General features: G+C 41.8%; 2 protein-coding genes across 6 annotated transcripts in view; one reads left to right on the forward strand and one right to left on the reverse strand.

Moving 5' to 3' along the window:
• Positions 1–254: 254 nt before the first annotated feature.
• Positions 255–26,246, forward strand: part of PCED1B (PC-esterase domain containing 1B) — a 160,480-nt gene continuing 134,488 nt past the window's right edge. For all 5 annotated transcript variants that reach the window (XM_047788050.1, XM_047788049.1, XM_047788052.1 and 2 more), the window contains exon 1: positions 255–355. The gene's annotated coding sequence lies outside the window, so the exon portion shown is untranslated. The remainder of the gene's footprint in view (positions 356–26,246) is intronic.
• AMIGO2 (adhesion molecule with Ig like domain 2) lies at positions 6,230–9,586 on the reverse strand. The gene is made up of 2 exons (XM_047788048.1): positions 9,076–9,586; positions 6,230–8,728 (listed from the first exon to the last, which is right to left on the reverse strand). The coding sequence occupies exon 2, from the start codon at positions 8,663–8,665 to the stop codon at positions 7,100–7,102; it is 1,566 nt and encodes a 521-aa protein (XP_047644004.1). The 5' UTR covers positions 8,666–8,728; positions 9,076–9,586; the 3' UTR covers positions 6,230–7,099.

The following is a 26,246-nucleotide window of genomic DNA, read 5'->3' on the forward strand; positions in this document are numbered from 1 at the left end:
TTCTCCTGTCCTTCGGCTGACCCTGCCCAAGACTGTCATGTGCAGTAAATCGCTTCTCTGTGGTCAAGGGCTTTGTAGTCAAAATGTATTGTTTAACAATCATCAGGACCAGGTGGCCTCTATGCTCTGTTGGTCCCCGAACAATGATAGAAACCTTTTCCGACGTATTCCTGGCGCCCACGAGACCAGTGACCTATTCATGAATCTTGACTTAGGAATGCATGTCCTGCTTCCAAGCACCCACCTCACAACCTAGGTTAACCACAAAATAAACCACATGCCCCCTCGGTGGTGTAGAGTGCCGCTGCGAAAGCTTCTGGATGGTTGTCGGCTGGATCCCGATCTCACCCCATGAGTAAGTCACCCTATAATACACTCATCCATTGATTGTATGGAACTGCCTGCCTCTTTCTTCAGTCTCAAGATACCCTCTCAGTTCGGCGGGCACTTTTCCTTTCCTCCGTCCTTCAATACCTATCGACACCACAAAATTCTCTGAGTATGATGTTTGACTCACTGCTGACATATGACCTAAGAGAGAAGTCTAATCAGGTAAGCCAAGGAAGCAATAACCTTTAAACTCTTTTGAGAAACCGACTTTGAAAATTAGTTGGAAAAAAAATTCCCCATTGGGAATTGTCCCCACCACTCTTCTAGACATTGAAAACAATAGAACTATTTACCCTGTAAATTTGGGTCATTTTTAATTAAAAAAATTTGCATTTAACCATTGATTCATTTAAAATCTTGGATATACTGTTTATAATGATGAAGCAGATACTTGCTTTGCATATTAAGCAATTTTGTGAGTGAAGGGCGAGCAGCTGAAAAGAGCCAGCAGACTGGTGGCTTCATCTATTAAACCTAACCTTCTTAGGCAGATTTCTAATTTTGCTACTTGTGACACATGGTGTTTTAAGGGGAAAAAATAATAATTTCCAACTTTATTATGTCTGAATGACTTCTGATTCCAACCCTCCATTCCTCTATTCCTAGATTTGCTATAAGCATTAACTCATTCGCCCTCTTACATATATAAAAGTTGACTTATAGCCTGTGCTATACATAGTTATTTATTGGTAGACCGCCTGTAAGAGTTTTGTGCAGATATAGTTCTTTAAATGAGTTTCATGTTAAAAAGTTAGTTGCTGAGTCATCTGGGAAAATTACTTATCTCATTTGAGCTTCTTTTTCCTCTCTCTAAGCGGGGAGAGGGAGGCAATAGTTCCCATCTTTCAGGGCTTCTGTGGTGGAGAATAATAAACACCACTTCTCACTGTGGGCCTGGCATTTAGCAGGCCTTTATGAAGGCCAGTATAAACACTATATTTATACTGTATTATATTAATACTGTGTTTATAAATAAAATATATACCATATATATTTTACAATTTATAAAAGGTAAAAAGTATGTGTTTCTATTTTCTGTTTACTCTGATCCCTACTATAAAAGGATTCCCCTCCCTGGAATCTATTCGCAAAAACCAGTGGTCCTATAAACAATCCCCTGAATCATTCAAGAGGCTATTATAAGTGTTCAGGGTTCTACTTTTTATACGTTACCACTCAATAATACCTGCCAGGGCAAACTCATAATCTTTACACATTAACCTTCATATCATAAAAAATAAGGAGGATTTCCCCTTGTGGCTCAGTGGGTTAATGATCTGACGTAGTGTCCATAAGGATACGGGTTCAGTCCCTAGCCTCGCTCAATGGGTTAAGGATCTGGTGTTGCTATGACTGTGGCGTAGGCCGGCATCTGCAGCTCCAATTCCAACTCTGGCCCTTCCATACGCCGCAGGTGCGGCCCTAAAAATAAAATAAATAAATAAATGACAGAGTAAATAAATAAATAAATAAAATTTAAAATACGGCTTAAGGGGCTGGCTCAGGGGCAAGGAGGGATGAGAGAACTGTGAAAAGAATTTCAGTGCTCTCTTTAAAAAATATTATTCTAATGTGCTGAAAAAACAAAGAAGTTTGTTCTCTGCAGTTGAAATCTATATTCAAATATCTCTGAAATACACCCTCACTTTACTGTGATCTAATCAAATTTGAAAGCCCCAAAGCTCATTGTTACGAACCAGATCTCTTGTCGCTGCTTTCAAGCCAAAAATAGTTTCTAAAGCATGAAAGAATCAGAGATCTAGTCACCTCAAAGTAATTATTCTATATATTATAATTTGGAAAAATATACACCATAAATTATGGCCAAAAGCTACTCTGGACCTTATTTAGTATCAGAGCATCAAACTCTGTTGTTTTTCCAACATATTAGGATTTTTTTAAGCCAGCACTAATTCTTCTTTTTATTAATAAGTCCATTAGCAGGTAATAATAATGTATTTTGACATAGCCCCAAACACAAAATTTGCCATGGTCCCATTTTTTGGATGTGTTTCAACAAAATAGGCAGAATCATAATTATCTGGAAATTTCAAAAAGTATCTGACAAGCAGGCTTTACCCTCGACGGCCTGAACCAGAATATCTGTTTGGGGAGTATACAGAGGGAAGCTGCTAGAAACACTTTTTTTTTTTCTTTTAGAGCTGATCCCGAGGCATATGGAACTTCCCAGGCTAGGGGTCAAATCAGAGCTGAAGCTGCTGGCCTACATATGCCACAGCCACAGCCATGCCAGATCCGAGCCATACCACATCTGTGACCTATGGCACCGCTTGAGGCAACGACGAATCCTTAACTCATTGAGTGAGGCCAGGGATCGAACCTGCGTCCTCATGGATAATGGTCCGGTTCGTTAGCCCTGAGCCACAAGGGGAAGTCCTAGAAACACTTGTTTATCTAACTTTTCCTTTGATCCCAGGGACAGACGTGGGTTTCAACCTATTCCTAGATTACTTGGTAAACCAGATGACAGATGACACTAAAAGGTGACAATAATTGAGCAGCAGTTGTGGCGAAGGAAAAAGCCAGCCATATGGCTGGTTGTTTGGGCTGTATCTTGTTTTAATGGTGCTTAGCGGGATGGTCCAAATCAGATGTCTTTTTAAAATTTAGACTCATATGTGTCTTCTTGTCCTTCTTGTGTTTCCACCCCCATCCCTTCTGATTAACATTTCATAAAAATGTTTATTGAGAAAAATGGAAAAAAAAATGTATTCTGGGCAAATAATTCCAGCAATTAAAGCTAAAAATCAATATACTTAAATCTCTCTGGGCCAAATAGTGAGGACTCATGCAGAAGTCAACTATAAGTCAGAAAATGTTTTAGGCCATTCATTCAGATTATAAATCATAAAAGTGTGTTTAAAAAATATAACTCACGGAGTTCCCATCGTGGCTCAGGGGTAACGAACTCAACTAGTATCCATAAGGACTTGGGTTCAGTCCCTGGCCTCACTCACTGGGTTAAGGATCCAGGATTGCCGTGAGCTGTGGTGTAGGTTGCAGCCGAGGCTTGAATCCTGCGCTGCTGTGGCACAGGCTGGCAGGTGCAACTCTGTTTCAACCTCTAGCTTGGGAACTTCCATATGCTGTGGATTTGGCCCTAAAAAAAAAAAAAAAAAAGGTAACTCATGATTAACTAGAGGAAGTCTGTTATCATAAACATAATATCTTCTAATTGTAGTGAAAATATACTCTCGGTACAGGAAAATTTCACCTCTATGATCTTTGCTTGACTTTCCCAATGTGTATCCACCCGCTCTTATAACTGTGTAATAAAAATATGCAGTTTTTAGGAGTTCTTTAGGTGCAGTGGGTTAATGATCTGACTTAGGAGTTCTTGCTGTGGTGCAGTGGGTTAATGATCTGGCTTGTCTCTGAGGCAGCGTGGGTTCCATCCCTGGTCAGACGCAGTGGGTTAAAGATCTGGTGCTGCCTGCATCAGAATTCGATCCCTGGCTCGGGAACTTCCATATGCCACAGAGTAGCAAGAAAAGAAAAAAGAAAAAAAAAAGAAAAGAAAAAAAATACTAAGTAGTTTAAAATAATAACCTAGTTACATAAATTCAGACTATCACTTGGAAGGAAAATTACATGAAAGTTTTGGGTGGGACAAATTTGTAAAGTACAAATTAGTTCTGTTCCTATATTTAAAATACACGTGACTACTGGCTTCTATCCCCCCGCCAAAAATACACGTAAGAACTTAAATTTCCACATCATAACATTCAGATCTATGCTTTTTCATCACCCAGCCTTCCTATTCCTGTTCAAAATGCAGCTTTGCGTTGCAGCACTCAGGATTTTGTTTTGTTTTGGTTGTACGTTAGTTTTGACCTCAGCTCAACTTATCCTTTAACCAAGCATCTGTATCAGGACCAGCCAAGGTCAGGTCCTACAAACTCCCCATACCTCGCACTGCCCACGTTTCCTTGCCACAGTGTTTCCTGGGATCAAGGGTTTGAGGGCTTAAGGATCTTAAGAGTTCCTGTCCAGGAGTTCCCATCGTGGCGCAAACGAATCTGACTAGGAACCATGAGGTTGTAGGTTTGATCCCTGGCCTTGCTCAGTGGGTTAAGGATCCAGCGTTGCCATGAGCTGTGGTGTAGGTTGCAGACTCGGCTCAGATCCCGTGTTGCTGTGGCTGTGGCGTAGGCCAGTGGCTGCGGCTCCGATTGGACCCCTAGCCTGGGAACCTCCACATGCCCCGGGAGCAGCCCTAGAAAAGGCAAAAAAAAAAAAAAAAAGAGTTCCTGTCCAGCAAAGGCTCAATTCAGAGATTTTCGGCAGCCTCCCTGCTAACTGATGGGCAGCTTTTACACTCCTGCGCCAGGATGAACACAGCCCTTGAGGCAGCAGTCCTTCCCATCTCTGGAGGGTGTCAGTGGTTCAAGAGTTTGTCCTTGTGTCCCGATCCCCTGTGTGACCCCCGAACAAATTACAGTGTTTCCGAGTCTGAGCTTCTCCAAGTACAAAGAAGGAGTGACGATTTCAAAGGTCGCACACATCACGAAATTCCTCCTAATTACTTAGACGGCAGGAACTGGAATATAATGTTTTCCAGCAATATCTTTAAGGCCAAAGGATCTTATCTAACAGGTGAGGTCTGTGTTTAAAAGGCAGAGGCAGTCATTTTTTAACAGCATGCAATAAGGAATTTTCAGTGCTACTGAGCCCTGGCTCACATCTAGCCCCCACGCACACATCCTGACCGCTCACCCACTCCTTAACCCCCAGCTGACCAGTGTCTGCCCCTGGGAACCTGGCTTGGCACCTGTATCCACCAAGGATCCACCCTCCCCTCAAACCACCAATGCCAAAGTCAGACTTCCCCCACATCTCATGCTCAATTTCTCCAAATAATGATTCCTATTGCCTACTTCCATCTTTTAAAAATCCTCTTCTCTTTTGGCCCCAGTGACAACACATCCCTGAGTCGCTTTTGCCACTTCCTGACTATTCTGTTTTATTCTTTGGCTCCTTCTCCATCCCCATCATTAAAAACCATTTTTTGACTCTTGAATCTTCACCGGGAAGAATCCTGAACTTGAACTCTCTTTGAATCCCCATCACTAATTCACTGTTTGGCCTCTCTAGGCTTCACTCGTCCCTGAGAAAGGGAAAGAGCTGGACTGGAGAGTCCAAAATACCCATTGGAGCTACACAGTGTGACGCTAGTCTGTCCTAACCCCATCCCTGTAACTCCATCACTAGGTGGTACAGGTCCAGAAAGCCAGTTCAAGTATGTGATGGAGTGAAGACCATCAGGAAATCATCACTTCCTATGTGGGAAGGGACCTTAGACATCATATAATCTGAAATTTTCATTTCACACCTGCGGAAGCCTAGGGCCAGAGCGGGTACTGGATTATCTCACAGCAGGGATGGGAATAAGGAGGAAGTCTCTGGGGCTCTCCCATGTTCCCAAGTCAGAGCTTAAGGGTCTTCCAAATCTGGCTGAAGTGCACCCTGGTTTCAGAGTCAAATGTGATAGAGAAGATACAAATTCAGTAGAACACTTTAGAGCCTTCTTCCCCCTTTAAAAAAATTAACTCAGAGTTCCCAGGTGGCTCAGTGGGTTAAGGATCCAGCGTTATCACTGTTGGGGCTCAGGTCGCTACTGTGGCATGGCCCAGGAATTTCTACATGCGGTGGGTACAGCCACAAACAATAATAACCAAAAAAACCCCTCTGTATTGTTAAGTCCAAGAAATTTGCAGAGATATCTGCCACAGGGGCTGTTTAACACCAAGCAGCACAGTCTGATCACATAAAACAACTCAGATTTATGTTTGTAAACAGCCAAATAAAATAGACCATCAAGTCTCCAAACACATGTATTTACAGTAATTCAAATGTCCAAAGCACAGTACAGTAGGATCGCTTTAATAGTTGATATAATTTAGGATTTACACACACACAAGCATATAAACGCATATTAAGTCTGCTAGAACAAAGGTCTGAGAAGGCACTCAGACATTTTGGTAGTGACATCTACATAATTTGTGGCAACAAATAAGGATGGCTTTAAACTTTCACTAAGATCTTTTGTACAAGGATAGGAAATGTACAGAACGGAAAGAAGACAGTCAAAAGTACCTTTATCGTACTATTTACCTAACACCATATGGGACAGGGCATTGCTCAGGAAATTTGATCAGGGTAGTCCGTTTACACGGTCTGCAATGATGACACGAACTGGATTCTTCCCCAATCTAACTTTACTTTGTGCTTTAAAGATAACTGCTGCTTGGTTCTTCCCCCTTCATCTTTGAAAAATGAAATAGGACACAATACTTGTCAACTTTGGTCCCAGTAAGTTAGTATAGTCTCTTTTTCAAGAATCCTAATATGAGAAATTTATTTTTTTCTTTCAACACGCCTGAGTGAAAAGACAACGTCAGTCATGTCACCTCCAGGCCGGCTTTGAAATTATCATGGGTGCTAAGGACTAAGATACTACCTAGAACTTGAACTCTGAAAAACAACCCTGTCTTTCTCTGGCACGAATCTAAGTGCTTTACCACATTTCCTGTTAACCAGTGATTTCATTCTTAAAATCCATCTGACTGTATTTCAAAAATACAGAACCACCTGTTTCTGCCCTGCTGTATATCTGTTTTGCAGACCACACACAAAAGTTGAATATGAAGAGAGTCAATCACTGCAGCATACAAATACAGGCACAAAATTAAGTGGACGCCACAAAGGGTGTGTCTGAAAACACTGAGTTGACAGAATCTGAGTCAGATTTCACCCTGGAGGACTTTAAGATGCCCTCCGCTATAACCGTTTCACTGGGAAAGAGCCTGACTTTCCCATTCTGCCCTGCTGCAGTATCCTTCAGGGGTTCCAAAAACACCACTCTTTTACCAGCACTTGCCTTCCGTTCATCAGCCGGGGCATCGCTGTCGGGGCCGGGCGCGAGAATAGACGCCTGGACACTGCTTTGGTTTAGCATATGTTTTTGTCTCTTGGGTTTACACTTGCACGGGCACGGTGTCAGATAGAGGTACAGAAGTACTAAAACAATGCTGGCCACGCAGGCTGCCAGGGTGGTGAAAGCTGTGTTAAACGCCTCGTGGGCATGGGATCTGTTCATGGTGAAGTTGCTCACGTTGATGGTGACGTCCACAGTTTCATTTAACAGCCGCTGCCGATTCATGGCAATACAGGAATACACGCCGGCGTCCTCAAACCGAGGACTCTCTATAACCAGACTCCCATTGGGAAACACGTGAAAGTTTTTCATCTCTTTCTCGGGCTCCAGCACTCTGTTATCCGGACCGACCCACAGGAAATCGGTATTGGAGTTCCCAGTCTTGCTGTCACAGTGAACAATTAGCCTTTCCCCCACTTGAGCCTCGTGAATAAAGCCAAGTGCACGGAAGGAACCATTGACGATACTGTCAGAGCAATTCAGAAAGCTATCCTGGAGCAGAAGCACCTGATGGAAGTGCCTGGTGTCAGACCACAGGCGACAGGTATAATCATTCTTAAAATCCATCACTGAGCTAAAGCGCCTACGATACCAAAAGATCAGCAATGAGTAAAGAGAACAGTCACAGACAAATGGGTTCCCATGAAGGTAGATGCCTCTCAGCTGCTTTCCTGGCACTAAATTTATATGATGCATTGGCAAGGAGGAGATCCGGTTATAAGAAACATCTAGAAACATCAGTTCTGACAGCTTGAACCTTCCAAGGTACAAGTCCATAGGAAACTGCGTGAGGAAGTTTCCACTTAAGTAGAGTTTTTGCAAGTGGGGGAGCCCTCCAAATGCTGAAGGATCAAGATAGGAAATGTGATTGTTGTAAAGCAGGAGCACTTCCAGAACCTTCAACTCCTGGAACACGGCACTCTTCACGGTCTTTAGCTTGTTGGATGATAAGTCAAGACACTTCAGATTTGGAGTTGTGGAGAAACTGTCCGTGGAAATGCTCGTGATGTTGTTATGACGAATAATGAGGGTGTTCAACTTTACAAAGGAAACCGGCAGCCACTCAGAATCCAGAAGCCCGATTCTGTTATAACTCAGATCCAGCCTCTTAATCAGCCTGAAAAGGTTCCCAGGCACCTTGGACAGGTTTTTGTTGGTGCAGCTCACGATGTCAGTGGCACAGATACAAGCGGTGGGGCACACCCCGGAGGTGCCACGACTCACAGTCACCGTGATCACCAACAAACACAGCAGTTCCCTGCAGCCCGGTCTGACAACTCTAGGCAGGGTGGGCAGTGCGCGTAAACGTAAAGACATTATGGTCGCCTCTAAGTCTCTTCTGGGCGCCTTTGCCACCAGCTCAGCCTCCCACCAGTCAACCTGGTAAACAATCAATATTTAAAGAGGAGTAAAAAAGCAAAGTTAACTACCCCTAGTTAACCCTTAAGAGTAATAGCTAGCTTTCTTTCCCATAACTTTTGAAATCGAGGGTTTTTAATTTTTTTTCCCCACTGGGGAGCCTATGTGTCCTCTTTACTGTTGGATGCATTCTATCAACACAACCGTATCAATATCTGAAACAATTTCTTTTAAGGTGCATCATACGTTGTCCCCCCCCCCTTTTTTAAAAACTCTCTCCAAGAGACACAGAAATACACAAACGCATCTTATAAACAATTATAAGGAAATACTTAGCAAGCAAGCCACCCGTACAGAAAGCAACTCACAGAGCTGGGTAGCCTCAGGGGCACCGGGAATAGGCCGCCCACAGTGGTGTCTTCTGCAGATCTCTGCGTCCGTCTGTCTATGTCTGTCACTCTGGCATCTTAAGAGTTCCTTTCCCTTTTGCTCCCGGCGGGCGGCAGCCTCTCGCTGGCTCGCAACTTTGGAGAGTTTCAAGCAATAGCAGTGGCAGCAGCAACCCCGAGCTCAGGAAACAGCTCGGCCGGCTCCGGTTGGTTCTCCCGAGCTCTCTTCATTGCTCCGCTGAAGGTACCGCCTGGGCACTCGAGCCGTCGCGTGCCCGCGCGCCAGGCGCCCGGCTCCCTGAGCCGGGCCCAAGCGGCGGGGGCGCGAGCAGGGGGTCGGAGCGACCCCGCCTCTCCGTGCTTGGGAGGCTGCAGGGACCCGAGTTCCCCGCGCAGCACTGGCCGGGTTTTATCCCGGCGCGCCTGGGGTCGGGTGCGGGGCGGGAAGACCGGTCCCGCCCCTGCGCGTCCTCCCTCCAGCGGGAACCAGCTCCCTCGCTGCGGACGAGAGCGGGCCGAGCGCGCGACGGGGGGCGCGCGGCGCAGGGAGGGGGCGGCGGCGCAGCCAATCCGAGCGGCGGCTGGTACCCCCCTCGCCCCCACCCGGCGGCACTGCTGCCACCTCTGCCGCGCTCCTTCCCGCGCCCCGGGAGGGTGGCCGCGCAGGCGGGGCAGGGGTCCACACCCGAGGCCAGGGCTGGCGTCCCCCAAGCGGTGGACGCGCTCGCGCGCTTCTGAGGATTGTGTTCGTGCGCCCAGCCCCTATCTGCGGGGTGATGGGGTGGGGGAGGTTAAGGGACACGCCCATCCCGGAAGGGAGAGGTCGCTCCCTAGAAGACCCACTTCGTCCCGACTGTGCAGGTCGCGTCTTTCTCCCAGCCAGTCAGCTGAGCTCCCCGACCTCATACGGCTTTCAGTGGGCAAAGGCCACGGGGGCTCTCACAGCGCTAAGTGCGGTAGGTTTTAAAGGTTTACAAAATAAACACAGAAGCAGCCTCCGTCTCCGCCCACATTCGGGGGTGGAGGTTGAGGGGGAAGGGAAATCGGGCACGTTCCCTCCCAAGCAACAGGATCTCTGCTTGGGGGAAGGAAGCGGGAAAGCGCTTCGGGGACACTCCGTACCTCCTTGGGAAAGTTCTATCCCTTTGCTAACTCTGGACGCAGCTTCAAGGTGCCCCATTCGCGATGGAGAAGCGCAGGAAAAAAGGGTTGGAGTCGAGGTGAAGATAAGAGTATTAAGCTTAAAGGTGGGGGGGGACCCAGAGCCAGACTTTTTTTTTTTTTTTTTAACGTGTTCGCAATGGACAGTGACTGATCCCAGAGAGGGTGTCTGCGCGGAGGTTCTTCATCCCTTCCCTAGAAGCAGGTTAAGAAAGAGGCAAGGCCAGGTGGGCAAGGCCGGGCACAGTTAGGTGGGGGATGTGGAGCTGATGAGCTTCCCGATTAAAAATCCATTTTTGTTTAATTCCGAGATCAGTTTTAACGATGGGATTTGACTGAGCCAAATGGCCCATTTATCCATTATATCCGGCTTAAAAGAGCTATATTACTGCCTTGACAAGAGATACTAACCAAAGCAGAGGGAGAAAGACATTGAAAAGAGGAGCAAATTGGGAAAAACAATTGAGTAAAATATTACTTTAAAAAAATAGGAATAATGACGAAGACAACTCATTCGCTCCTTCCCCCATCACTTGAGCAAGTTAATGAGAGTTGGCCCCTGCATTGTCCATGAATGGATTCATGTTGTAGCATAGATCTGTTAGGCGAAAGTGCCAAATTTAATGCATCGTTACTTCAGTCAGGCTCTTTGTGGAATGACTGCAATAGCACTGGTAAATCAAGATTTTTCAGTTGAGAACAGCTTGATTCAGATTAGTTTCAGTTTCATGAAAAGTTGAAGTTTCTCGTAAAAATACAGCCTGAAATGCTTCAGGAAAGCATTGCTTACTGTTCCCAGGGGAGAGGCAGAGGTTGATGTTTTCTAAGTTTTTGGGTTCTCAAAGAAAAGAAACTTGGTCTCCAGGCCTTTATTTTTGCGGTTAGAATGATTAACACAGAGAAATAGATTTAAAAGTATTCAGAGGAATACTTTTAAATGACTAATAAATAACCAGGTATTTGTAGTATTTACTAAGTAACTAACGTTCGAAGGAAACCATCATGTGGCAGAAAGACCTCTATTTAAAACAAAAATAGTCAAAAAAGAAAAGTGATTTTCAAAAATGGAAACAGAAGCTTCTGTAATAAGAGCAGCAGGCACATCATTCCAACATTATGCAAAGATTACACAGCATAAAAAAAATGCACTCAAAATCCACAGGCACATTTATATATCTATTTGAAGACCTAATTTTGAGGATTCTGCTCATTTGCCGGGAGGAAAAGAGTTTTGAAAGGGATGGGTTTCCTTGGCTTGGTGAATAGAGAGCTAATAATCAACCTTAATAATGGTATAAGTTCTGACCTTACTTTGTGAAGGTAATTTTGCCAGATTCACTCTTTCCACTAGATGGTATGTTCCACAAGGGTGAAATGTTATGATTTGAACGCTGCTCTATTGTTAGCTTCTAGAATCCTGTTAGACACTTCCTTGTCATTGGATGAGTTTTTGATAAATCAACTGGTGAATGGGGAACCTATTCCAGGCTTACCCAACCTGAATCGGTTGATTGCCATCCTGTCTCTGTACCTCAAAAAGCTTGTCTGAAAGACAGAAGAGAGGGAAAGAGGAACCACTTGAAGTGGCTTGAAGGCCACTGCATTATTTCACTTCCTTTCTTTTTTTTTTAATACAACATAATTCTGTTTTTACTCTTTTTTTTTAAGATTCAGATTTTTATTTTTTTAAACTTTATTTTAAATGATTTTTTTCCCATTATAAGCTGGTTTACAGTGTTCTTTCAATTTTCTACTATACAGCAAGGTGACCCAGTCATACATACATATGTACATTCTTTTTTCTCACATTATCATGCTCTATCCTAAGTGACTAGATATAGTTTCCAGTGCTATACAGCAGGATCTCATTGCTTATCCACCCCAAAGGCAATAGTTTGCATCTATTAACCCCAAATCCCAGTCTATCCCACTTCCTCCCCCTCCCCCTTGGCAACCACAAGTCTGTTCTCCAAGTCCATGATTTTGTTTTCTGTAGAAAGGTTCATTTGTGCCATATATTAGATTCCAGATATGTGATATCATATCGTATTTGTCTTTCTCTTTATGACTTATTTCACTTAATATGAGAGTCTCTAGTTCTATCCATGTTGCTGCAAATGGCATTATTTTGTTATTTTTTACGGCTGAGTAGTATTCCATTGTGTATATATACCACATCTTCTTAATCCAGTTATCTGTTGGCGGACATTTAGGTTGTTTCCAATGTCTTGGCTATTGTGAATAGTGCTGCAATGAACATATGGGTGCATGTGTCTTTTTCAAGGAAAATTTTTTTCTGAATATATGCCCAAGAGTGGGATGGCTGGGTCATATGGTAGTTCTATGTTTAGTTTTCTGAGGTACCTCCATACATACGGTCTTCCATAGTGGTTGTTCCAATTTACATTCCCACCAACAGTGCAGGAGGGTTCCCTTTTCTCCACACCTTCTCCAGCATTTGTTATTTGTAGACTTATAAATGATGGCCATTCTGACTGGTGTGAGGTAGTACCTCATAGTAGTTTTGATTTGCATTTCTCTAATAATCAGTGATGTGGAGCATTTTTTCATGTGCTTGTTGGCCATCCCTGTATCTTCTTTGGAGAAATGTCTATTCAGGTCTTTTGACCATTTTTCCATTGGGTTGTTGGCTTTTTTTGCTGTTGAGTTGTATAAATTGTTCGTATATTTTAGAGATTAAGCCCTTGTCAGTTGCATCATTCGAAACTATTTTTTCCCATTCTGTAAGTTGTCTTTTTGTGGTTTTTTTATAGTTTCTTTTGCTATGCAAAAACTTAGGTTTGATTAGGTCCCATTGGTTTATTTTTGCTTTTATTTCTGTTGCCTTAGAAAACTGACCTGAGAAAACCTTTGTAAGGTTGATATCAGAGAATGTTTTGCCTATGTTCTCTTCCAGGAGTTTGGTGGTGTCTTGCTGGTGTCTTTTCTCATGTTTAAGTCTTTAAGCCATTTTGAGTTTATTTCTGTGCATAGTGTGAGGGTATGTTCCAGTTTCATTGATTTACATGCGGCCATCCAGTTTTCCCAGCACCACCTGCTGAAAAGACTGTCTTTTCCCCATTTTGTATTCTTGCTTTCGTTGTTGAAGATTAATTGACCATAGGTGTCTGGGTTTATTTCTGGGTTCTCTATTCTGTTCCACTGGTCTGTATGTCTGTCTTGGTACCCGTACCACATTGTCTGGATTACTGTGGCTTTGTTACATTGCCTGAAGACTGGGAGAGTTATGCCTCCTGCTTAATTTCTGTTCCTCAGGATTACTTTGGCAATTCTGGGTCTTTTGTGGTTCCATATACATTTTTGGATTGGTTGTTCTAGTTCTGTGAAAAATGTCATGGGTGATTTGACAGGGATTGCATTGAATCTGTAGTTTGCTTGGGTAGTATGGCCATTTTGTACAGTATTAATTTTTCCAACCCAGGAGCATGGAGTTCCATTCTTTCCATTTCTTTGAATCCTCTTTAATTTCCTTGATTAATGTTTTATAGTTTTATAGTTTTTTCTATAGTTCTCAGCATATAAGTCTTTCACCTCCTTGGTCAGGTTTATTCCCAGGTATTTAATTTTCATGGGGCGATTTGAAAAGGTATTGTATTTTTGTATTCCTTTTCTAACGTTTCATTATAGGTATAAAGAAATGCAACCAATTTCTGAATGTTAGTCTTGTGTCCTGCTATTTTGCTGAATTTGTTGATCAGTTCGAGTAGATTTTGTGTGGAGTCCTTAGGGTTTTCTATATATAGTATTATGTCATCTTCATGCAGTGACAATTTTACCTCTTCTCTTCCAATTTTATTTCTTTTGTTTGTCTGATTGCTGTGGCTAGGACTTCCAATACTACGTTGAATAAAAGTGAAGAGAGTGGGCATCCTTGTCTTGTTCCAGATTTTAGAGGGAAGGCTTTCAGCTTTTCTCCATTGAGTATTATATTTGCTGTGGGTTTGTCATAAATGGCTTTTATTACGTTAAGGTATGTTTCCTCTACACCCACTTTGGTAAGAGTTTTTATCATGAATGGATGTTGATAAATGGACAACATCCAAAAAAAATGGATACTTTTTTGTCAGATGCTTTTTCTGCATCTATTGAGATGATCATGTGGTTTTTGACTTTTCTTTTGTTAATGTGGTGTATGTTGTTGATTGATTTGTGTATGTTGAACCATCCTTGTGAACCTGGGATGAATCCCACCTGGTCGTGGTGTATGATCTTTTTTATATGTTGTTGGATTCGACTGGCTAAAATTTTGTTGAGAATTTCACTTCCTTTCTTATTACATTCTCTTCCCTAACCCTTTTTTTTTCTTCCTTCTTTTCTCTTTCTTTCTTTCTTTCTTTCTTCTTTCTTTCTTTCTTTCTTTCTTTCTTTTCTTTGCTTAAATTACTTTGAGTTGTATTGATGTCACTTGTGACTGAAAGAGTCCTAGTGTATATAAGGGTGGCAATAATAAATATGTATTGTGCTATTATTATGCGCCAGACCTGAACTTTGACTTGCCTCATTTCATTGACTTGCCTCATTTCATCTACTGCTCACCCAAACCCTATGACATTGTATAATCCTATAACCCAGCTGGTAAATAACTGTGTTCCAAATTATTTGAAAATGGAATGGGACAAAATTAGCTTGAGGCTCCGTTTGAAGGATTTAGATTAAACAGAAGAGATATGTTTTTGACAGGGTGGTTCCAGCCTAGAATGGGTTGCCAAGACAGATGGTTGAGTTGCCTTCTCAGGAGTTTAAAATAGGACAGATAGATATTTCTCTGGTCTTTTCCACATGGCATACTTTTTTTTTCCCTTTTTTTTTTTTTTTTTTTTTTTTTGACCATTCAGTAATGACTGCAGCAACAGATGAGACAAAGTGGATTGACATTTGATGTGATTCTGAGTCTGATGTGCTCGGGCAGGTATGGTCCTTTGTGCCTGGCAAGGGTCGAAAGTAACTCCTGCCTGGGGGCAGGGATTTGAGTAGATGAACTCTTAGAACTTCTAGCCTTGTGATTTCCAGGATTTCTCACTTTGCCATCAAAGACTTAAGGAATTAGAGACATGTGACAAGAAATTGTTATAGCATAAATTTGATGATTTCAAGTTGTTGTTACTAATAATGAACACTTGAATAGCACTTGATAGGCTATGAGGGACTTTCACATTCTGCGTCGCATTTGATTCTAGCACATGTTCCATAATCAGGTGTAATTAGGACACCAATCTAAAGTTGCCTCTTTTGAAAAAAAATATTTTATTCAGGTATGATCGATTTACAGTGTTATGTTAATTTCTGCAGTGCAGCAAAGTGATGCAGTTATACATATACATATACATTCTTTTTCGTATTCTTTTCCACTATGGCTTATCATAGGATATTGAATATAGTTCCCTGTGCTATATAGGAGGACCTTGTGTTTATCCATTCGAATTTTTTTTTTTTTGGGCCTCCCCTGCAGCATGTGGGAGTTACTGGACCAGGAATTGAACCCATGCCACAGTAGTGACGATGCTTGCTCCTTAACCACTAGGCCACCAGGGAACTCCTGTTTGTCCATCCTACCTGTTTATCCATCCTGTATTCTGTATATAATAGTTTGCATCTGTGAATCTCAAACTCCCAATCCATTCCTCCCCATGGAGAACCACAAGTGTATTCTTTATGTCTGTGAGTCTGTTTCTGTTTCATAGATCATTTGTGTTGTATTTTAGATTTCACATATAAGTGATATCATACAGTATTTGTCTTTTTTTCTGACTTCACTTAGTATGATAATGTCTGTTTGCATCTATGTTACTGCAAATGGCATTATTTCATTCTTTTTAATGACTGAGTAATATTCCATTGTGTATATATGCCACATCTACTTTATGCATTCATCCATTGATGGACATTTAGGTTTTGTTTCCATGTCTCAGCTATTAAATAGTGCTGCTATGAACATTGGGGTGCATGGATCTTTTTGAATTATGGTTTTGTCCACATATATGCCCAGGAGTGGGGTTGCTGTATCTATATTTAGTTGTTTGAGAAATCTCCATGCTGTTTTCTGTAGTGGCTGCACCAATTTTACATTCCCACCAACAGTGTAGAAGGGTACCCTTTTCTCTATGCCCTCTCCAGCATTTATTATTTGTAGACTTTTTAATGATGGCCTTTCTGGCCTGTGCGAGGTGGGTACCTCATTATGGTTTTGATTTACATTTCTCTAATCATTTGTGATGTTGAGCATTTTTTCATATAAGCTGCTTCTCCCCTTGTTTTTGACTGCACCTGGGTCAGGGATCAAATCAGAGCTGCATTTGGGACCTGCACCACAGCTGGTGCAATACCAGATCCTTAGACTGCTGCACCACAGAGGGAACGCCCAAGCAGCTTCCCCCTTTTTTAACCTGGGAGCACATTGGGTGTTCTTCGGGGACAGCTCAGGAACATCTGGCCCTGTGGGTGCTTGATTGTTGCACACAGAAGCTTTCTGCTGAAAGCCCACTCTGGGGGCAACACTCTTGGTAAGGTTTTTGCAGTGTGACTGGACCCTAGGCTCACAGGAAACACATGACATTGCCCCCTAGCTCTGGAAATGCACCCCACCCTTGCAATAGCCTTTTGATCAGCTCCAGTTGGTTTTTGTAAATTGGCCAAGATTTGTGGTAGAACTAGATTTCGAACCCAATACTAAGTCTCTGGCTGGTGGAGATTCAAGCTCCAGCCCCTGTGCTCTCTGGACTCTAGGAAGCATGTGTCAACTTGTGGCTGGGTTCTCTGGAAGCTCCCTAGGCTAGAAATGAGGAGGGGTAGGGAAGAAAAGGAGGGCGATGGGTCATGCAAGTAAGTACCCACATGCCCTCCCCAGGGAGAGCCCACAGTGGGGCAACTCTTGAAGAAAGTCCCAATCACCCATCTGCTCTTTCTATCTGTTGCCTTTTTAGGGCCACACCCGTGGCATATGGAGGTTCCCAGGACAAATCAGAGCTACAGCCACCAGCCTACGCCACAGCCACAGCAATGCAGGATCCTTAACCCACTGAGTGAGGCCAGGGATCAAACCCACATCCTCATGGTACTAGTCAGGTTTGTTATCGCTGAGCCACAATGAGAACTCCTCTATCTCTTGTCTTTATGGACATAGACTGGATAGGATCTTTGTTGTTTTTAATTTAGTTGAAATAGAATTCACATAAACAAAATTCATCATTTTGACCATTTTAAAGTATGCAATTCCATGTTTAATATTGTGCATCACTACTATCTAATTCCGGAATAATTTCATTATCCCCCCCCAAAGAAGCCCTGTACCCATTAAGCATTCATTCCTATTTCCCCTCCTCCCAGTCCCTAGCAACCACTAATTTGCTTTCTGTCTCTATGGATTTGCCTATTCTGGACATTTCATGTAGGTTCATGGAATTGTACAATATGTGGCCTATTGTGTCTGGCTTCTTTCATTTAGCATAATGTTTTCAAAGTTTGGATGGGGATTTTTGGCTAAAGTTTGAGATCATCCGTTTGAAAATCTTGCGCTGTTGATTTAGTTACCCTTGAGCTTAGGTACGGGACATCTGTCCCCGCCGTTGTCAACCTTGAGGCCTAAAATCCCATTTCCCTAGCATCTTCATTTGTAAAAATATTAAGCCCTGTGTGAGGAAACCTAGCAGTCCTCTGAGCTGAGCAGATCTAAGTTCAGCCTTGGGCAAAAAAAAAAAAAAAAAAAAAGCTTTCATCTCTTCCTAAACCTCAAGAATCAATTAAGGATGTGACAATTAATGATGTCTTAAATTCCTTTTAACTTCAAAAAGTGAATCTGATTTTCTAATGACAATACGTCTGCCGTTGCCCAGGCCTCAGGAAGACAGACAATTAGAGCACAGGTAAGAGCAGATCAGGGTTAGTTCCTTCCTCTGGGTCAGTTACCACTGCCCTGGGCAGACACAAGCTTCTCCTCTCGCTCCTGGATGATGTCAGTCTCATTGCTGCTTCGGAAAAAGTCACTTAGGGCAAGTTTTCTATGGTTGAGACATAGCTCTAATTTATTATTTGATCACAGTGGGGCAGCATCATTTCTCAACGAAAAAAAAGGGTACATCCTTAATATATTAATAAGGATGTGGGTGAATAAAAGAGTATGCGCTCATCATGTATCCTGCTCTATTGTCCTTACAAGTAAGGGGGCACAGAAGTATCTAGGTACATAGCAGAACATTACAAAAAAGTGCTACTCCAATTTTTGTAAAAGAAAATACACATGTGTATGAATTATATGTAGGCAGAGAAGATCCTCTAAAAGAGTAGATGCCTATCATAGTGGTGGTTTTAAAATTTTTCTTCTCTTATCTGCATTTTCTATTTTTCTGCAATGCTTTCGTGATAAAAAAAAAAAAATCGCAGTGAGAACTTAGCATTTAAAGTGACCCGTGACTAAGTCATGTGCATCCATGTTTCTTCTTTATGGGGATTCCTGCTTAAGATTCACAACCGTAGTGTCAGAGAACAAGCCCCCTTCTGGCTTCTCAAGCAGGAAATAACTCTGATTTCCCCTGACTTGAGGTACAGTAATCGGTGTCCCCTCTTGGCACACCCGTCTCTTTGTTCGTCCATTTATTTCCTGAGCATCTGCTATGTGCTGGATGCGATTCTTCAGGCTGAGAGAGCAACAGCTAAGTGCGCCTGTAGCTCCCAAGTCTTACTAGAGTGAAGCACATAGAGTCACTTACCTCTCGTTCCCAGGTCTGCAACTCAGCATCCTTGGTTGGGATCAACTCCCAGCATCTGTGACACCTTCCCTCCCACAATCCCTTCTTAGACCAGCCTTTGTGAAGGCAGCGTGGTTTCCTGCCCCATACCATTGGCTTTTCAATGAAAATCAAAAATAAAATGAACAACTAAAACCTTTTTTTCCCCTAACCCTGAAACTACTAGGTCCTCGTAGAAAAAAAAAAGGAAGATACAGGAAAAAAAAAGGGGGGGGGGGGGGACAGAGAATCAGAAAATGCCATTTACGATCTTACTGGTAAATGTATTTCTGCTGAAAGAATAAATCCACTGTGGTGAGGAACCTGAGAAGGTTGCCAAAGGATGGTTTTCCTCACTGTCATAATTATGTAACGAAAGAAACAAGCAGACCTGGTTTTTTTTTTTTTTTTCTTTTCTTTTTTAATACTCTGAAGCTCTCAGCCTTAGGAATGAAATAAACAGATGAAATTTTGCTTTATAAAATTCAGTCTTAAAGCCATGCATCTAGCATGACGGTTCCTTTTGTGATTTTGGTCATAAGTGGTAGATTGCTCTAATGTTCATTTCGCTTATTATTAGCCTGAAGGGATCATCTAATTGAATTCCTAAATGCTGTTATATCTCTCAAGACTGGGGCTGATTTTATCCCTCTGAAAAATACGGATAATTTTTAACAAATCCAGTTTGGAGAACTCAAGCGTTCAGACTCCTTTTTTATGTCCTTTAAAAAAAAATGATTTCCTGAGTAATTAATTTATCTTCTTTGTAAAGGTGATATCTGATTATTCAAGGACTGTCTGATTTGAAGCAATCATTATCTGCTAGCCAACATTTCCACAAAATAGAGCAAAATAAAATTGAGAGAGAGAATAATAAATCCTCTTTATTATACGACCAGCAACTGTTGCAAATACTTATTCAATTATTTTCAGCAAATACAGGCCCTCTGTGGTGGATGCTGCATGAGTAATTGTCTCTGGAACTTTGACCTTTCAGTTTGTGTGAAAAGAAATGTCACATTCACATCAGGGAAGGCAGAAGGACATCTGGAAAGATCCACGAAAGTGGCCTTGATAATAAGACCCAACATTCATTGTCACTGTATATGAGGTTTCTCATTTAATTCTTATAGGGGCCTAAGAGATGGTTGGTAACATCCTCACTTTCTAATGAGGGCAACGGGGCTTAGTTGGTTTATACAACTTGCCCAGGATTATTGGTAGAACCAGGTCTCCCCTCCAAGTCTGTCTCACTCTGATCTCATGCTCAACCATTAGTCCTAAAGCTTTCCATTAGGGCGTAGAAGGGTTAGCCATATTTTAAATTCCATTCAGCAAATACTGTTAGTCCTGGCCACATTCCCAGAGCCATGATATGGTTGCTCTCCTCTAGGAATTTATAGTGTTGTTAGAATAATTCTAGGATACAAGATGGTATATAATTTCATTTCAAATGGGATATCACCATGAGCCAAAATATTTGCAACAGAAGATACGTACTTTGGGCATTAAAAATTCCAATACAAGCAGAGTTTTAGGTCTTAACTCATTTCTCGTTGACCAAGTGGCTGGCTCAACAGAGTGAATTGAATTGGATGCAAATAAAAACATCATTTGAGAGAAATCATTTGAAGGGTCAGGGATGAAAATGATCTCTTAGAATTAAACAACAATAATGGTTCGTTTCATCCACGACATCCACCATGGAGAATTATGGGCAAGGGAAAGGAGGATCTCTGGCTTGGCCCATGCAAAGGGTCTGAAACATCCTCAAATTGTATGCCATGGCAATGTGTAGAAAAAAGAGAAAAAAAAAGGCAATGTGGAAAAATTGAGTATTGAACATTGAATGAAAAATCGAATCCCTGATTCTGGGGCCAGAACTTACATTTATTAACCATGTGATCTTAGGGGAGGGACTCGGTCTTTCGGACGCTCAGCTTTCCCCGTTGTGAAGGGGAAATGCAGTACCCGTGTGTGCTCTATTTGATCTCACAAGGTTGATGGAGATGAGCCATGTGAAAAGTGTTTGGGGAACGATAAAGCTGTAAAAGAGCATTACAGCCGGTCCTGTTCATGTGTTCTTCATCCTTATTGCCCTTGTGCCTTGGACGTGATCCGACATGGCACAGATGTTTAACAAATGTTTATTGAACCTAATGGAACCGAAGCTAGGTTTATGTACAGAATAAACAGAGCTGGAGAGGTGTCTCACTGCAGTGCTGTTTGTACTAATTATGTGGCTCCCCTGAGCCGGGCTGGACCAGAGCACAGCAGGTCCTCAGCCCTGCCTTCCTCTCCGTGGTGCTCTCAGCTGCTGCAGGTGGGGATGAGCCTCCAGTCTGCGTGCCCGGGCTGCCCAAAGCCCCGGGGGACTTGAAGCTGGCAGGTTGTGGGGAACATCCTGGGTGAAGACCTTTAGTTAGGAGAGATGATTGCCAGTCTCCGTACACACTGGCGAGCACCCCACGCTGTTTTGAACTCCAGGGAAAACCAACCTAAAATAATAATAACAATAACAATCACTCTTTTGGGAAAGCAGTTTTGATGCGCTGCTACTTGCCTCTTGCCTTGTGCTCGAAACGCATGGTGGGAAACCAAGGAAGGTTTCCTTGGAAGCTGTTGTGTAGAAGAGGTCAGGTGCCAATCTGTATAATTTGCTGGAGGATGAGTCTTCTCACTGACATTTCCTACCTTCCAGAAACAGCAGGATAATGGGAAGCATGCTATGGTGGCAGCTGTCCACACTTATCTCAAAGTAGAAATTTTCATTTGTTCGGTTACATTTATTAGAACTATTGGACATCTGAAGTCTTCTTTCTTAAATCCCCTCTTGCTGGCAAAGAACTGAAAAACTTGGTTCTGTTTTCCTAAGCAGTATAGCACTGAGCCAAATGTGTTTGCTTGTTTGTAGGGTGTGCCTGGGGGTGAAAGGTTGGTGGTGGGCTTCCCAGGCAGATACACTCTCGTGATAACATCAACAGGACGGCAGGTTTGAGCTTGATATTTTTGGTGTCACAGAGTTAATGTGTGGAGAATGATTTATAATCTATACCAGAAGAATACCTGCCTATGAATTTAAAGCAAAAATCAAGTGGATCCGAACTTGATATGGTCCTAATCATATCTCTGCCTATAAGAAGTCTTTGGGAAGCCAAGTTTATAATCACAAACAGAGTTGCTGAGTGTGAAAGAACAGAGGAGTAAGTGTGGTGGGTTTAAAGTTTAGTGGTATTAAGCTATGATAGCATGACAAATCCATTGCCACAAGAGAGGTGTGTCTGCCATCAAGACCATATATTCAGGTTGGCTGGACATGGCACTGTCATCCTTGGGCAGAAGGTGCCAAGCAGTTAATCAGTGAAATCTTAAGTGATACAAGAAATACAATGGCGTCATGATTCTGCCCCAATCATAAAATTACTCTTTCTATTAAAGACAGTCTCTCCCTCTTTCTTCGCCAGTATAATAGCAGAGGTAGCAAAGGCAGAACAACAGCATAACCAAAGTAGGATGGTGATGATGCAGGAGAGAGGCAGGTAGATGAACAACACAGAACTGTTATCAGAAAGAGTTCTCAGAAAGCTGCAGAGCTATCTGGAAAGAAAAGCCAGTCTCCAGAAATAATCCTGAGAAGCAGGCATTTTGCAGAGCCTCAATAAAACATAATGATAAATGTGTATATTGAAAGTGAACCAGATCATTACATAAGGCCAAATTGAATTCTGTCTGACTATTTCGGTGAAAAAAAAAAAAAGTTCCAGCAAAGACAGTCATGAAATAAGAATCACATGGCGTGTAAACCAACTGTAATGGAAAAAATAAAAATCATTAAAAAAAAAAAAAAAGAAAAGTATCACGTAGCAGCATGTAAAGAAGAAGATGAACAGAACAAGGGCAAAGTCCTCCAACTCAAGGAACAGAACGTGGACAAGCACCCACTAGGTCCTGTGTTCCCTTCCTAACTAACCCCCGGTAGTGTCCACTCTCCTGACTTCTGGATTAGTTCTACCTGTTTTGATACATTAGACACATGAAGTATATGCTCTTCCTGTCTGGCTTCAATTGCTCAACTCTATGATTGAGTATTTCACCCGTATTTTTGCATGTAGTTATAGATTATGCTCACAGCTATATAGTATTCCCACTGTGTGACTATGTCACAATTTATTTGACCATTTTATTTTTGATGGACCTATGGGTGGTTTCCAATTTTTGTCTATTATGAGTACTGTTGCCTTGAACATTCTAATACGTGTCTTTGGATAAACATCTGCACAAATTTCTGTTGGTTATAACCTGAAAATGTGTTTTCTGAATCACAAGTTATGCACATATATCAATTTAGTAGGAACTGCCGATTTTCCAAAGCAGTTGAACTGATGTGTTCTGCCACAAGCACTGTGTGAGAACTCCTGTTCCTCTGCATCCCTGTCAGCACTTATTATTCTGCATCGCAACCATTTTGGTAGATAGGTCATGGTATTTCATTGTGCTTTTAATGTGCATTTCCCTGGTGACTAATAAACTTGGGCAGTTTTTCATGTTGATTGGCCATTTATCTATCTTCTTTTTCCCATTTTGCTGTTGAACTGTTCATGCTTTTCTTATTGGTTTGTAGAAGGGTTTTTTGTTTGTTTGTTTTTGCTTTTTAGGGCCAAACCCATGGCGCTTGGATGTTCCCAGGCCAGGGGTTGAATCACAGCTATAGCTGCCCGTCTATACCACAGACACAGCCATGTGGGATTTGAGACCCATCTGCAACCTACACGTCAGCTCAGGCAATGCCAGATTCTCCACCCCACTGAGCAAGGCCAGGGATCAAACCCAAGTCCTCATGGATACTAGTCGGGTTCATTATTGCTGAGCCACAACAGGAACTCCTAGAAGCTTTTTAATAAATCCTGTATCTATGGGTTTTTTTTTATCATATATAATATGTAAGTGTGTATAAATATATGTTTAACATTTTATCCCACCCTACAGGTTGCTATTTAATTCACTTTTGGTGAACAGAAGTTCTTAGTTTTAATGTGGTCAAGTTCTTTTTTATTTCCTATTTCATTTTATTTTTAATTGACCTGTAGTTAGTTTACAATATTGAGTTACTTTCAAGTGTACAGCAGAGTGGTTCAGTTATACACACATACACACATCTTTTGCAAATAATCTTTTCTATTGCAGGTTATTACAATATATTTTAGATATTGTAATATACTCTACTAAGATACTTTAGTTAGTATATTTCCCTGTGCTATACAGTAGGTCCTTGTTGTTTACCTATTTTATATATGGTAGTGTGTATATGTTAATCCCAAACTCCTAATTTATTCCCCCCCACCACCAGTATCCCTTTGGTAACCATACAGTTGTTTCTACATCTGGAGTCTGTTTATGTTTCATAGATAAGTTCATTTGTGTCATATTTTTGATTCTACAGATGAGTGATATCACAGTATGTATCTTTGTCTGACTTAATTCATTTAGGATGACAATCTCTAGGTCCATCCATGTTGCTGCAAATGGCATTATTTCATTCTTTTTATGGCTGGGTAATACTCCATTGTGTATGTTTATCACATCTTCTTTATCCACTTATCTGTCAATAGACATTTAGGTTGCTTCCATATCTTGGCTTTGTAAATCGTGCTGCTGTGAACATTGGGGTGCATGGATCTTTTTGAATTGCAATTTTCTCTAGGTATATGCCCATGAGTGGGGCTTCTGGATCATATGATAACTCTCTTTTTAGTTTTATAAGGAGCCTCCGTACTGTTTTCCATAGTGGCTGCACCAATTTATATTCCCACCAACAGTGAAGGAGGGATTCTTTCTCTTCACACCCTCTCCAGCATTATTATTTGTAGACTTTTTGATGATGGCCATTCTGACTGGTGTGAGGTGATACCTCATTATAATTCTGATTTGCATTTTTCTAATAATTAGTGATATCGAACATCTCTTCATGTGCCCATCGCCCACATGTATGTCTTCGTTGGAGAGATATCTATGTAGGTCTTCTGCCCATTTTTTTCACTGGGTTGTTTGTTTTTTTTTTTTTTTTTTTTTGATATTAAGCTGTATGAGCTGTTTGTATATTTTGGAAATGAATTCCTTGTCTGTAGCATCATTTGTAAATATTTTCTCCCAGTCTGTAGGTTGTGTTTTCATTCTGTTTGTGGTTTATTTTGCTGTGCAGAAGGTCTTAAGTTTAATTAGATCTCATTTGTTTATTTTTGCTTTTATTTCCATTATTTTAGGAGAAGGATCCAAAAAAAAAATATTGCTGCAATTTATGTCAGAGTGTTCTGCCTATGTTTTCCTGGCGGTTTGATAGTATCCAGTCTTACATTTAGAATTTTAATCCATTTTGAGTTTATTTTTGTATATGGTATTAGAGAATGTCCTAATTTCATTCCTTCACAGGTAGCTGTCCAGTTTTCCTTGGACTGTCATTTTGCCTTTGTATATCCTTTCCTTCTTTGTTATAAATTAATTTACCATGAGTGCATGGGCTTATTTCTGGGCTTTCTGTCCTGATCCATTGATTAACATTTGTTTTTGTGCCGGCATATGGAGTTTCCCAGGCTAGGAGTCAAATCAGAAAATCAGAGCTGTAGCTGCTCACCTACACAATAGCCACAGCAATGCAGGATCTGAGCCGCATCTTCGACCTACACTGTAGCTCACAGCAACTCCGGATCCTTAACCCACTGAGTGGGGCCAGGGATCAAACTTGCATCTTCATGGATACTAGTTGGGTTTGTTACTGCTGAGCCACAATGGGTATTCCTATTTGAAAAAGCATTGCCTAGCCCCGGGTCATGAAGATCTTTCCCTCTAAAAGCTTTATTGTTTTAGCTTTCAATTTATTTCTCCAGTCCATCTTGCTGTGGTCTGAATATCTGTGTTCTGCCCCAAGCTCGCATGCTGAAATCCTAACCCCAAGGCAATAGTATTAGGAGGTTGTGCATTTGTGGGAGTGGATTAGTTCTGCCTTATGAATGGCATTAGGCTTCAGGGCCATCCCTATCTCCTTCTGTCACATGAGGACACAGCAACAGGTACCATCTATGAATGAGGAAGCAGGACCTCCCTAGACACCAAAGTTTATGGTATTTTTGTTAGAGCAGCCTAAATGGACTAAAACTGGAATTGATTCTTGTAGCAGTCAATATGCATTTTTTTTCAATATGGATATTTGGTTGGCCCAGCATGATTTACTGAAAAGACTACCCTTTTCCCTAC

This window comes from Phacochoerus africanus, chromosome 7 (genome assembly GCF_016906955.1).
Source record: "Phacochoerus africanus isolate WHEZ1 chromosome 7, ROS_Pafr_v1, whole genome shotgun sequence".
In the NCBI taxonomy this organism is placed as follows: Eukaryota; Metazoa; Chordata; class Mammalia; order Artiodactyla; family Suidae; genus Phacochoerus; species Phacochoerus africanus.

Bases quoted from the DNA above. Each gene is read 5' to 3' on its own strand.
- AMIGO2 (XM_047788048.1), bottom strand. From the start codon at position 8,665: ATGTCTTTACGTTTACGCGCACTGCCCACCCTGCCTAGAGTTGTCAGA.